At 40.6% G+C, this 14200-nt stretch overlaps 2 protein-coding genes across 2 annotated transcripts in view; one reads left to right on the top strand and one right to left on the bottom strand.

The window, feature by feature from the left end:
• NDUFAF1 (NADH:ubiquinone oxidoreductase complex assembly factor 1) overlaps positions 1-9644 on the top strand; it is a 53661-nt gene extending 44017 nt beyond the window's left edge. Inside the window, exon 6 of the mRNA XM_029950327.1 lies at positions 9449-9644. The gene's annotated coding sequence lies outside the window, so the exon portion shown is untranslated. The remainder of the gene's footprint in view (positions 1-9448) is intronic.
• NUSAP1 (nucleolar and spindle associated protein 1) overlaps positions 1-14200 on the bottom strand; it is a 37750-nt gene that overhangs the window by 9835 nt on the left and 13715 nt on the right. The window contains exons 4-6 of the mRNA XM_029952230.1: positions 13336-13492; positions 9413-9514; positions 4496-4605 (exon numbers count right to left, since the gene is read on the bottom strand). Of these exons, the coding sequence (XP_029808090.1) occupies positions 4496-4605; positions 9413-9514; positions 13336-13492 (369 nt within the window). The remainder of the gene's footprint in view (positions 1-4495; positions 4606-9412; positions 9515-13335; positions 13493-14200) is intronic.

The following is a 14200-nucleotide window of genomic DNA, read 5'->3' as shown; positions in this document are numbered from 1 at the left end:
GGGGCTTGAACCCACGAACGTGAGATCTGACCTGAGCCGAAGTCGGAGGCTTAACCGACTGAGCCACCCAGGCACCCCATCCATTCCCCCTTTTAAGCCCACTTGTTAGCTTTCCTTCTCACCACCTCATCCTATTCCTACCTGCCAGGTGGGCTGGGCACTGCCCTGCACTTGTCGTGCTATAATAAGGGAGTTAGGAATAACTTCTGGTTGTGCCGAGTAATGTGTGACGGAATGCCTTTCCAAGTTGCCATGAAGCCAGGTATCTTCTGACTAGAGAATGTGGCTGAACAGTCCTGTGCCCAGAAAGGAGGATAAGTAGCTTCTCTTGGACATATGGGATCTCTGAGAAGGTGATACGAGGTTTATTAAATAAACTCATAGAACCACCTATTATATAATTAGCATGTGGAGTCTACAAATAATTCCACCCCTACCCCCAGTTACCCTCCAGTGGTTTTGTAAAGTTCTTTAAAAACAACAACAACAAATGAGGGAGGGAAGAAAATGCTCCCTTTGTAATGGCTGGGGAGGGTCCTTGCGCCCTAAGCTCTTTTTGGATATTGTCAGGGCACACATATGAACAATGTCTTCCTATCACTAGTTTAAGCTCTGTTGCAAGTGGAAGAAATACAACTTTGTTAACTGACAAGAGTGTGGGACTACTGAAATTGTTAAGATAGAAGAATTCTGATTCTATCCTAGGAAATACAAGCAGCAAGAGAATTATGTTAACTTCTCATCTCAGCATACAAGCAGAATAGATTCTAATGTGAGACCAAGTTAAAAACCAAAGTATTGGGGCACCTGGTGGCTCAGTCGATTAAGCGCCTGGCTTTGGTTCAGGTCATGATCTCACGGTTCGTGGGTTCAAGCCCCGCATCGGGCTCTGTGCTGACAGCGAGCTCAGAGCCTGGAGACTATTTCAGATTCTGTATCTCCCTCTCTCTCTGACCCTCCCTGCTCATGCTGTCTCTCTCTGTCTCTCAAAAATAAAAAAAACCATTAAAAATTAAAAAAAAAAGGAAAACCAAAGTATTTAGTAAGTACACAACTATACCATAAGCCGAGAGCCCGGGTTAGATGTAACAAGCACACTCTTTTTAACCACACTGGTTATGCCACCTCCTACCTTTCTGCCAAGAGTCCCAGTACCTGCCCTGGGTCTCCTCACAGTTCACCTGGTGTCAGGACCATCAACTCTACATCTTTGAGCAACTTCTTTTTTTTTTTAAATGTTTTATTTATTTTTGAGATAGAGAGACAGAGCATGAGTGGGGAGGGGAAGAGAGAGAGGGAGACACAGAATGGGAAGCAGGCTCCAGGCTCTGAGCTGTCAGCACAGAGTCTGACGCGGGGCTCGAACCTACAAACGTGAGATCATGACCTGAGCCGAAGTCGGAGGCTTAACCGACTGAGCCACCAGGCGCCCCTTTGAGCAACTTCTAACGTAGAAATGATTCTACCAGCCTTTACCAATCTTTCTGACTTTTTCTTCAGATAGAATATTATACCGTTGATTTTAGTAGTATGAATTCATTTTGTTAGCAATGCATGTAACCAATTCTTTTACCAATAAAAATCCTCTTTAGTCCTAACAAAGAGCTCAATCATACCTATACACAAAAATGTGGGTTAAGGATTAAACATAGGGGAAAATAATAAAAGTAGTGAAAATACATAAGCACACATTTTTCTGATTTTGAAACAGGATGGGCATAGCAAAAAAAAAACTCAGCCCCTTAAAAGGTAAAGGAGGGTAAATTTAACTAACAAACAAAACAACCTTTCATAAAAGACACCATTAATATAGTTAAAAGATAAACTGTAGGAAAGTATTTGTGATATAGCATTAATATAAATGGGTAATAAATAAAAACTGAGAAAACAATCACCAAAAAATCCTGCAAATTATAACTTATAAAAATATAATGATTAAAGAAACGCCAATTCAGTTGGAATTTTTTCACGTCATATTAAAAATTTTAAGATTTCATTTCCACTATTGGTAAAATAAACAGGCATCTCAGGGCACAATGTTTCTGATGTTTATAGAAAGCCTTTGGTGACTAAGTAAAATAGGTCTCACTGCTCTAATCATCAAAGTCAAGATCCTGTCTAGGATCTCTGCTTATTTAGTATTATCCTACACTATCCAGTGACCAATCCCAAAACATGTCTGCCCTCAAGAAACTGTCAATCAGCTATGGTGATAGATCTATTCCATCTACAGTGGAGAGTGGGCATGAGATTTTAGAACTAAACTCATTCACATGGGGTATCAGTAAAATATAATTTACTCATGTATTCAACACATGTTCAGGGCTACACTCGAGTTTACGATTGAGGTAGTTGTTCTGCACTTAATTTTTACCTGGAAAATTCATCACTCATATTATGTAGTATAGAAAACAGCTTTCAATCAAGTATTTAAGTAGACCTAGCTTCATGGGAAGCAAAATGAGTGGCCCTGCTGCAGGCATATTTGCAGCTAGCCCCTGTGGATGCAATAAAAGGAACTAGATGTCTACTTTCTGTAAATCATCAGTTTGGACCTCCTGTCCAGGATTCAACTGTGAATGCAGTGATACCTGGCCCTTGCTAAAATTTAAGATAATGTTATTATGGCCATACGGAGTATCTTTTCTGATTCTCCAGCCATACTGTTAGATGGAGGCATTCAAATGCCATGGCTTGGCTTTGTTGATCAACGGGTATCTTCAACTATGTAACAGTGGTTTCAGCGTTTAAATGAATGTTTCTTTCTGTAGATTCAGCTTCTCAGTAAGAAGCTTATTTATGGTTTAAAAAATTTTTTTTAATGTTTACTTATTTTTGAGGGAGAGAGAAAGGGAGGGAGGGAGGGACAGCATGTGAGCAGGGGAGGAGCAGAGACAAAGGGAGACACAGAAGTCAAAGTGGGCTCCGGCTGTAATGTCAGCACAGAGACCGACATGGGGCTCCTACTCACAAACTGAGATCATGACCTGAAGTCGGATGCTTAACCAACTGAGCCACCCAGGTGCCGCTTTAAAAATTTTTAAGTTTATCCCCCGTGTGTTTCTCTATTGGCATTTGTATCAGAAAACTCAACACAGAGTGACTGATAGAGCAGACACTGTCCCTGTTAAAAGTGTTCATGTTCTGCCCCCTTGAGAGAGAAAATCCCAAGTAGGCTCTGCGCTGTCAGCAGAGAGCCCAATGTAGGGCTCAAACTCATCAACAGTGAGATCATGACATGAGCCGAAATCAAGAGTCACATGTCACCAAAGCACCCATCTTGTTCTGCCCCCTTTAAATCAATTTTATACTGTTTTGTGTTGTAATACCACAGATTGTCTCCAATTATTTTTGAGAAATAAGCAGTTTGTGTGTATTCTTAAATTCTGAGCCCTCTAAAATGGCACTTCTTTAACACCAGATACCATGTAAGGCAACAACAGGAAGTTATCAACTCACTGCTCTGGTAACTCAACTTCAAGGTTGATTTCTTCCCCTTTTCTTACTTGAAGGGACCTGGAGTCCAGCAAAACCTGGACAGAGGGAGCCCCCAGGAAGCTCAGTTATCAGGAAGCCTTAAATTAGCCATTGTGAGCCATCTTTTTTCTTTAGGTGAGATACAGAGAAAGAAGATGGCTTCACCCATAGATCAGTCCATCCTCAACAAAGGTAATAAGCACAACGTGTGAATGTTGAAGACAGAACAACTTATTGGCACTGTGGAATTCATTTTTTTTTTTAAGGTTCATTTACTTTTGAGAGACAGAGTGTGAATAGGGGAGGGGCACAGAGAGACGGAGACACAGAATCCAAAGCAGATTCCAGGCTCTGAGCTGTCAGAACAGAGGCCCATGCAGGGCTCGAGCTCACAACCCATGAGATCATGACCTGAACCAAAGTTGGACACTTAACCAACTGAGCCACCCAGGCACCCCTGGAATTCATTCTTTATAGTGAGGTCTCCCTATTTTATTTGGAGAGTTTTGAAAATTCTTATGGTGGGGGAGAAGCAATTTCAGATAAATATACATTAAACTCAAATCCATTCCAATGGTAGAGTAATAAAAAGCTGATTGTATTATATAAGGTACCAACATTAAAATCAAATGGTTCAGTACCATTAAGAACATAATATTAGGGGTGCCTGGGTGGCTCAGTCGGTTAAGCATTTGAATTCAGCTCAGATCATGATCTCACGATCCATGAGTTCAAGTCCCGCGTTGGCTCAGTGCTGACCACTCAGAGCCTGGAGCCTGCTTCCAATTCTGTGTCTCCCTCTCTCTCTGCCCTTCCCCACTCACACTCTGTCTCTCACTCTCAAAAATAAATATTAAAAAAAAAAAGAAGAACATAATTTTAGGGGCACCAGGCTGACTCACTTGGTAAAGCATGCAACTCTTGATCTTGGGGTTATGAGTTCTAGACCCATATTGGGTGGAGAGATTACTTAAAAATAACAAAAAATAAATAAAAGTATACAATTTTATCAGCATACCTTCAGTTCATTAAATGAATTGTGTTCTTCAAAATGTTTCTTTTTTCTCTCAATATATTGATCAATGGACTCCATTTCCTTAAAACGAGCCTCATGAAGCTTCTTAAAATCTAGAATGTTCCCCAAAACATGAAAATTAATAACAAGACAAATCCATTTATTCACCTTCCCTTTGTCTTTGTTAACACTTATTCTCTTCTTCGCACCCCGTCAACTTCAACATCATTTTTGCTAAAATTTTAATTTCAAATCTTTTATTTCTTGGAAAATCAGGGACAAATTTTACTCATCTCATAACCTATCAAACATCATTTCGCCGTTGTCGATTTCACTCTTGACATTTTGGTTTAATCCAGAGAGTAAGAATAACAGGTTTGTCCTCTCCCCTCACCAATGAATCAAATGACTGCCTTTCCATCATAAATTTGACATTTTATAATGCTTACAAAGTTTGATAGCAAGAATTGGCAAACCTTTTCTGTAAAGGGTCAGACAGTAAATATTTCTGTCTTTGGGGCCACATATGGTATGATCTCAGTCATACACACACACACACACGTATATTTGTATTTTTATGACCCTTTAAAACTGTAAAAACCATTCTTAAAGCTTTTAAAACAGGCCAGGGTGGGCAGTACTTGGCTGACCCCTGCTCTGTGCTATTCTGATTAAAAATATTTGAGAGACGCCAGTTAGAGATCTTGAGGTCATGTGTTCAAGTCGCATGTTGAATGCAGAGATTACTAAAAAATAGATAGTAAAAATAATAAAATATACATAAAAGTTTTTAATTCTAATCAGGTATATACATTTATAATATGTTCAGCAGCATTCTGAGTACTATAAACATAAAATATTCAACATTCTATGTACTGAGCAATAGAGAACAATTCATTACATGTTTAGATAGGGAGTCCCTTAAACTACTGAAAAAAACATTTAGGGACCTCTGACTGGTTCAGTTGGTAGATTCTTGATCTGGGGGTCATGAGTTCAAGCCCCATGCTGTGGGTAGAGATCACTTAAAAAAAATTGAGAAAAAAAAATCACAAGGTGGACAAGTGAACCAAGTACTTTATAGACATTCATTCTCAGATATTTACTGAATACCTGCTATATACTAATTGCTATGTTAGATAATCAGAAGTGGAAAAATAGTTCAATCTATAGATAAGCATACCTTGTGGTACTGTATTTTAACTGCCTTTCACAAATACTGGGTTTTGTTTTGCTTTTTAAAAATTGAAGATTTCTTGCAACCCTGTGAAGCATTTTTCCATCCACATTGGCTCACTTTGTGTCTCTGTCACATTTTGGTAATTATTGCAATATTTCAAACTCCTCATTATTGTTTTATTTGTTATGGTGATGTGTGATCAGCAATGTTTGATCTTACTACTGTAAATGTTTTGAGGCACCACAAACTGTGACCATATAAGATGGCAAACTTAATAAATGCATGTATTCTGACTACTCCACCAACCACTCCACCTATTTCTCTCCCTCTTCTCGGGCTTCCCTATTGCCTAAATCACAACAATTAGGCCAATCAGTAACCCTACAAGTGTTCAGGTGAAAGGAAGAGTTGCATGCTTCTCACGTTAAATCAAAAACTAGAAGTGATTCAAGATTAGTGACCAGGGCATGTTGGAAGCCAAGATAGGCTGAAATCTAGGCCTCTTGCACCAATTATCCTAGCAAAGGAAAAGTTCTTAGGAGATTAAAAGTGCTACTCCACTGAAGAGATGTATGGTAAAGCAAAACAGCCTTTTTGCTGATATGGAGAAAGTCTGAATGGTCTGGAGAGGAAGATCAAACCAGCCACAGCATTCGCTTAAGCCAAAGCCTAATCCAGACCAAGGCCCTAACTCTATTCAATTCTAGCAAGGCTGAGAGAGGTGAGGAATCTACAGAAGAAAAGTTGGAAGCTACCAGACGTTGGTTCATATTTACTCTATGACATAGAAGTACAAGGTAAAGCAGCAAGTGCTGATGTAGAAGCTGCAGCAAGTTACCCAGATCTAGCTAAGATCATTAATGAAGGTGGTTACACTAATCAATAGATTTTCACCGTAGATGAGACAGCCCTCTATTAGAAGAGGTCATCAAGGACTTTCATAGCTAGACAGAGGTCAATGCCTGGCTTTAAAGCTTCAAAGGAAAGGTTTGACTCTCTTGTTATAAGTTACTGTGGGGCATCTGGATGGCTCAGTCGTTAAGTGTCCGACTTTGGTTCAGGTCATGACCTCATGGTTGGTGAGTTTGAGCCTCACCATTGGGCTCTGTGCTGACAGCTCAGAGTGTGCTTCGGATCCTCTGTCTCCCTCTCTCTCTGCACCTATCCCACTGGCGCTCTGTCTCTCAAAAATAAAAACAAATGTTAAAAAAAAGTTACTGAATGGAATGCTTAGGTGGCTCAGTTGGTTAAGTTTTGACTCTTAATTTTGGCTTAGGTCATGATCTCAGTTTTTGAGTTCGACCCTCACATTGGGCTCCATGCTGACAGCACAGAACCTACTTGGGATTCTCTCTCTCCCTTTCTCTGCCTGTCCCTCACTTGTGTTTTCTATTAAAAAAAGTTATTGTGGGGCACCTGGGTGGCTCAGTCGGTTAAGCCTCCGACTTCAGCTCAGGTCAGATCTCACGTTCGTGGGTTCGAGCCCCGCATTGGGCTCTGTGCTGACAGCTAGCTCAGAGCCTGGAGTCTGCTTCGGATTCTCTGTCTCCTTCTCTCTCTGCCCCTCCCCCTCTCATGCTCTGTCTCTCTCAGTATCAAAAATAAATAAAACAAAAAAATTTTTAATAAAAGTTATTGCAACCAACGATTTGAAGTTAAAGCCAAGTTATTTACCATGTGAAAATGTTAGGGCTTTTAAGAATTTGGAGCACCTGGATGGTGTCTCAGTTAAGCGTTAAGTGGTTAAGCATCTGATTTCAGCTCAGGTCATGATCTCCTGATCTGTGTGTTTGAACCCAGCATCAGGCTCTGTGCTGACAGCTCAGAGCCTGGAGCCTGCATTGGATTCTGTGTCTCCCTCTCTCTCTGCCCCTCCCTCACTTGCACTCTTTCTCTCAAAAATAAACATACATTAAAAAAAAAATTAGGGGCGCCTGGGTGGCTCAGTCGGTTGAGTGTCTGGCTTCGGCTCAGGTCATGATCTCATGGTTCCTGGGTTCAAGCCCCACATCGGGCTCTGTGCTGACAGCTCAGAGCCTGGAGTGTGTCTTCAGATTCTGTGTCTCCCTCTCTCTCTGACCCTTCCCTGCTCATGCTCTCTCTCTCTCTCAAAAACAAAACAAAACAAAACAAAAACCAATTATATTACACTTACTCTGCCTATGGTCTATAAATGGATCATAGCCTAGATGACATCACATCTGTTTACAACATGATTTACTGAATATTTTAGGCCCACTGTTGAGACGTACTGTTCAGAAAAAAAAAGATTCTTTTAAAAGACTGACTGTTCATTGGCAATGCACCTGGTCACCCAAGATCTCTGTGGGAGTAAGATTAATGATTTTCTTTTTTTAACGTTTATTTATTTTTGAGACAGAGAGGCAGAGCATGAGTGGAGGAGGGGCAGAGAGAGAGGGAGACACAGAATTGAAGCAGGCTCCAGGCTCTGAGATGTCAGCACAGATCCCAACAGGGGGCTTAAATTTACCAGCAGAGAGATAATGACCTGAGCCGAAGCCAGCCACTTAACTGACTGAGCCACCCACGTGCTCCAGATTAGTGGTATTTTAATGCCTGGAAATATACCATCCATTCTGCAGCTCATGGACTGAGGAGTCATTTAGACTTTCAAGTCCTATTTGAGAAACACATTTTGTAACTATCGCTGCCATAGACAGTAATTCCTCTGATGGATCTGGGCAAAACTGAGAACCTTCTGGAAAAGATGCACCATTCCAGATGCCATTAAGAACATCTGTGATTCATGGCAAGTAATCAGAATATCAACACAAACAAGTTTGGAAGAAGCTGATTCCAACCCACAAGGATGACACTGAGGGAACTTCAGTGGAGGAAGTGACTGCAGATCTGGAAACAGCAAGAGAACTAGAATAAGTGGAGCCTAAACACATGACAGAATGGCTGCATTCTCATGATAAAACTAATGGGTGAGGAGACGCTTTTTAAGGGTAAGAAAGTGGCTTCTTGAGATGGAATCTACTCCTGGTGAAGATGCTGTGAAGACTGTTGAAATGACAACAAAGGACTTAGAATATTCCATAAACTTAGCTGATAAAGCAGCAGCAGGGTTTGACAAGATGGAGTCTAATATGGGTAAAATGCTATCCAACAGCATTCATTGCATGCTACAGAGAAATCAACTGTGAAAGCAAGTCAACTGATAAGGCTAGCTTCACCGTTGTCTTATTTTTAGAAACCGCCATAGTCACCCCAACTGCCACACCAATCATTCAATAGCCATCAATACCAAGGCCAGACCCTCCGCCACCAAAAAGATTACTACTCGCTGAAAGCTCAGAGGATGGTTAGCACTTTTTAAGCAATATTTTTTAATGAAGGTATGTATATGGTTTTGAGACATAATGCTATCACACACCTGACAAGACTACAGTACAGTGGCAACATAACTTTTACACGCACTGGGGAAACACACTCATTGGATTCACTTTACTGCAATAATTGCTTTACTGCAGTCGTCTGGAACTGAAGCCGCAGGATCAGGTATGTCTGTCTCAATCTGATAAAACGGGTCGTATAACCTACTCCCACTGGAAGCTGAGGATAAGCTGCCTATGGTCTCAGACTTAGAAAACCAGAGAGTGAGGACACAAGCCCCAGTTCCAGCATTCAGGCTGTCAGCTGTTCTGGTGCCAGGCCCATCTGGTTTAGCCTGAAGGGGCCAACTATTACTTTGTTTCTTTGTGTGCAAAACTTACTTGGTGTAGTGCTGATAGTTCTTTTATTTTTTCTAGGTTTGGAAAATCCTTCTGTGTAGAGAGGCCTCTTTCTTTCTGAAGGCACCTTTGAATCTTCATTACCTGAATCCAAAGATACACAAATGAGGAAAGATTTCCAAACAAGTTCTTCCAATGAAGAAATAGCTAGAACTTCAATAAACTATTATTAAAAAAACAAAAACAAAAACAATAAACTATTATTAAAAAAATAGCTAGAAGTTAACATGGGGCATTTTCACTTCATAGGGTCTGCCAAAGTGGTGGAAAAAATAAGGACAAAGAATGAGTGATAGCATCACTACAATTTTAGCTCATATGCTTCAAGTAGGCAGAAATTTTTATGTCTGCTGTACAGAAGTTATATAAATACAACAGAATTTAAGAACGTTTTTCTCAAAAATTTTGCTACAAACAGATCGTTATAACAAGAACGATACAATCACAAAATCCTCAGGCACATGGCTGGCTCAGTTGGAGTGTGGGACTGTTGTTGGGAGTTCTGAATTCAAGCCCCAGGTTGGGGTATAGAGATTATAAAAAAACCAGAATCTTTAAAAAAAAAAAAAAACAAAACAAAACAGCACACAATCCCACCAAGGGGAGAAACCCACCATTAGCATTTTGTGTATTTCCTCAGATCCTCTGCTTCTATACTTGTTTTTGTTCTTTAAATCCAGCTGAAATCATGGTATATGTATTTGTGATTTTCCCTCACTTATAACCACTTCCCACGTTCTGCCATCTTTTCGATTTGAAGCAATCTACTACAAAATATCCAGGGGTGCCTGGGTGGCTCAGTCGGTTAAGCATCATACAACTCTTGACTTTGGCTCAGGTCATGATCTCAACTGGCTTGGTGCTGATAGCAGGGAACCTGCTTGGGATTCTCTCTCTTGCACTCCTTCTCTCTCTATCCCTCCCTTGATATCTCTCAAGATAAAAAAACACTCAAATACACACACACACACACACACACACACACACATACATCCAAGTGCATTTTCAATAAATAGTACTTATAAATATGTCCCTTATCCTGAAGGTTTCCCAATGCATCCATAAACTATAAAAGAATGAATGGATAGAGAAAGGGGGACTCTAGGGGCTTCTACTTGGACCTTGGCTCTAAACCCAGAAAGGAAAAGTCCCAAGAAATACAGGAGATTTATGAATTTAAAAATGTACACATCCTCAAAAAGAAAAAAAAAATCAGTATCCTCAACAATAAAGGAAAACTAAAGAAGGTCTCAGGTTAAAGTAGACTAAAGAGATAAGACAGCGAAATTCAAGAGTTGACATTTTCCTGTGCTTTAATGGACATGACTGGAGTAATTCCTGAAACCTAAATAAGGTCATGTATAGAACAGTTCTCACAGTTCCTACTGTCCAGGACATGTTATACACTCAAAAATTATAGAGGACTCTCCAAATTTTTGTTTATATACTATCAGTATGTGCCATATTAGATGTTGCAATTCAAACACTAAAAAAATTTGATACACTAAAAATACTTTTTATATGTTAACATACATGCAGTCGTAAAAATGGCTAAAATTTCTAGAACACTATTTGTGATATATTTTCACAATTCACTTAATGTCTGACTTAATCAAAGATAGCTGGGTGTCTGAGTGGCTCAGTCAGTTAAGCATCAGACTCTTGATTTCAGGTCAGGTCATTATCTCACTGAGTGTGCAATCAAGCCTGCTAACAAAGCAGAGCCTGCTTGGGATTCTCTCTCTCCCTTTCTCTCTGCCTCCCCTGCTCATGGGTGCATGCACTCTCTCTCCCTGAAAATAAATAAATAAATAAATGCATCTGGATTCTTCTATGTGCTTCTGCACACAGTAAATTATGACATTGTTTCGGTGAAGTATATATGAAAACAAATCTCACAAACAGGTGGTTGAAAAGGGAGAGAATGAGGGGCTTTGGGTGGCTCACTTTTTTTTTTAATTTTAATTTTTTTTAAACTTTATTTTTGAGAGACATAGACAGAGCATGAATGGGGTAGGAGCAGAAAGAGAGGGAAACACAGAATCTAAAGCAGGCTCCAGGCTCTGAGCTGTCAGCACAGAGCCCAACATGGGGCTCGAACCCATGGACTTTGAGATCATGACCTGAGCTGAAGTTGGACGCTTAACCAACTGAGCCACCCAGGTGCCCTACAAGTGGCAGTTTCTTAATGGTTAGTTGCAGTGTGGCATATGAAGCCATACCAATGAACATTTTGTACTCTACATTTGTGAGAATGTTCTGTGTTTTGTTTTAAGCTCTAAGCCCAACATATGGCTTGAACTCATGACCCTGAGGTCATACATGAACTCAGTCAACCAGGTGCACTAAAGTCTTGTTTTAAGCAAGACACAATGAAGTATTTAGGTGCTAAGAAGCACATTCCTGCAATTTCCTCCCAGGAAACACAATGTATACAACACCTATATGGATGTATACGTGTATAGAGAGAGGACAATGTAGATGCGGCAAAATGTTAACATTTCACAAATCTAGAACATATCAACTCTTGGTACTGTTCTTACAACTTTAAGTCAGAAATAATGTTAAAATTAAAAGTTAAAAAAAACACTTCTAACCAGAAACTACATGATCCTATTTTTGTTCTTCAAACAGCCTGTGTTTATTCGGTGAATCTAACTTAATGTGTCCACCCTTGTTTTCTCCATGCCACTGAAACCAGCTAAGTCTCCCTGAGAAAAGGAACAGTGGAATAGCAGACATTTGTAATTCCACCCACTTCTGACTGACTCTGTCATATTTCTTATTATCTTGGCCTAAATCAATACTTGAAAAGAGGTTAATGAGGTATATGCATCCAAATCCTTCACGATGGGGCACCAGGGTGGCTCAGTCACTTAAGCATCCAACGCCTGATGTCAGCTCGGGTCTTGATCTCAGGGTTGGGAGTTCATGCCCCACACTGGGCTCTGTGTTGGGTGTGAAACCTACTTAAAAAGGAAAGAAATCCCTCAGGGTGTTTATTGGAAACTGCAGGCTCGTAGGCTTAGTCAGACCTACAGAATCAGAAACTACTTCTAGTGACTTTAGAATCAGAAACTACTGATTCTACAGAATCAGACCTACAGAATCAGAAACTACGTCTAGTGACTTGGTAAGACATTCAAATTCTGGGGAAAAGGGAAGGTTCAGCATTAAGATTCTGCATGTAACTACATGGTGGACACCAGAATCAGTCATCTTCTATCTGTGCCCCTCACGGCCCTGCCTCAGGTGACGAGAGACAGGGTTGCTGGGGGAAAGCTACCATCAAGGCGCTGCGGCAGTTGGTAGGACGCCGGATGAATGCAATCACAAAGCATCAAGTACTGCTAGGTTTGGGGGAACTGAAGTTTTCTGGTCTCATTAAAATAAACCTTTAGTTGAGAAATTTTAAGAGGTTTTTACAAGGTAAGAGACTAACGTAAGTATACATTTATCATAATAAAAGTAGCCACCCCACCGGGAAGGTAGACTTTGCAGCTACCCTTTAACTGTTTGGCTGAAGAGGCAAAAGGTCTCTGTCCCTGTGTCTGGAGCAGCCAGAGGAGGTTGATGGACAGAACATGGGCTCTCCTCATCAAGAAGCAATCAACTTCCCCAAGCTTCCAGTTACCACTCTTACTCCGTTTTTTCACCGTAGCACTGAAGACGTGTTGAAGGCTTAAACTTTTGCTTTCATTGTAGACACTTAGGAGTTGTATAGCATGGTGATATGGGTTGGATTGTGTTCCTCAAAACGGTATGTTGAAATCTTAGCTTGTAGTAACCATGATAGGACTTCAGGAAAAACAGTCTAGTTTGTGGTACTTTGTTATGGCAGTCCTAGGACATGAGCACACATGGCTATCCGAGGAATTTCAGGTTTGATTACTTATCTGGCATACCACCTGTTCCGCCTTTTCCTGAGGAAACTGCATTCTCCTCTCCTGCATTCTCCTCTGGTGGTGAAGGAACTGCTCCAACAGTTCTGAGATTCTGGTTTTCCTGCTTCTCTTGATTCTGGAATTCAGTGAGATCACTTATCTTTATCTCTGAATGATCCTGCCACAAATTTTAAATGGGAATGAATTATTTATATAAGAAGTCACCACTGCCTTCCAAAGATAGGCACCCAAACTGAAAAGAGGCTAAAGGAAGACAAGTAGGAGAATCAGGTTTCCGAGTGGCAGATTTGGCTCTTGAGAATGTGAGTTTGGGAATAGGACATACTTGGGACCACTGCAAAGCATAAATGGCAAGATTAGAATTCTTAGGGACAAGAAGTTAATAGATAGTCTAAATGGATAGTCTAATGACTGACGGACTATATAAAGCTAGAAAATAAAAATTAGGACTGTGTCGGGGCACCTGGGTGGGTCTGTTGGTTAAGCATCCGATTTTGACTCAGGTCATGATCTCACAGCTTGTGGGTTCGAGCCCTGCATCCGGCTCTGTGCTGACAGCTCAGAGCCTGGAGCCTGCTTCAGATTCTGTGTCTCCCTCTCTCTCTGCCCCTCTCTCCCTCACTCTGTCTCTCTCTCTCTCTCAAGAATAAACATTGAAAAATTTTTAAAAATTAGGACTGTGTCTTGTAAAGTTATATTTGAAAGAGCAGATAAAAAAGAAGAATAAAATCAGAGTCCTCTCAAGGCAACTGAAGAAGCCCCTCACTAATTATAGGACCATCCTGCTAAATGATCAATGAAAGAGTGATCCCTAGGTCTGACGCTAACTGAAAAGGAAAAACAAAAACCCCAAACTTACCTGATG

The sequence above is a fragment of the Suricata suricatta genome, chromosome 9 (assembly GCF_006229205.1).
Source record: "Suricata suricatta isolate VVHF042 chromosome 9, meerkat_22Aug2017_6uvM2_HiC, whole genome shotgun sequence".
Taxonomy (NCBI): domain Eukaryota; kingdom Metazoa; phylum Chordata; class Mammalia; order Carnivora; family Herpestidae; genus Suricata; species Suricata suricatta.
This window is presented reverse-complemented; position numbering and strand designations above follow the sequence as displayed.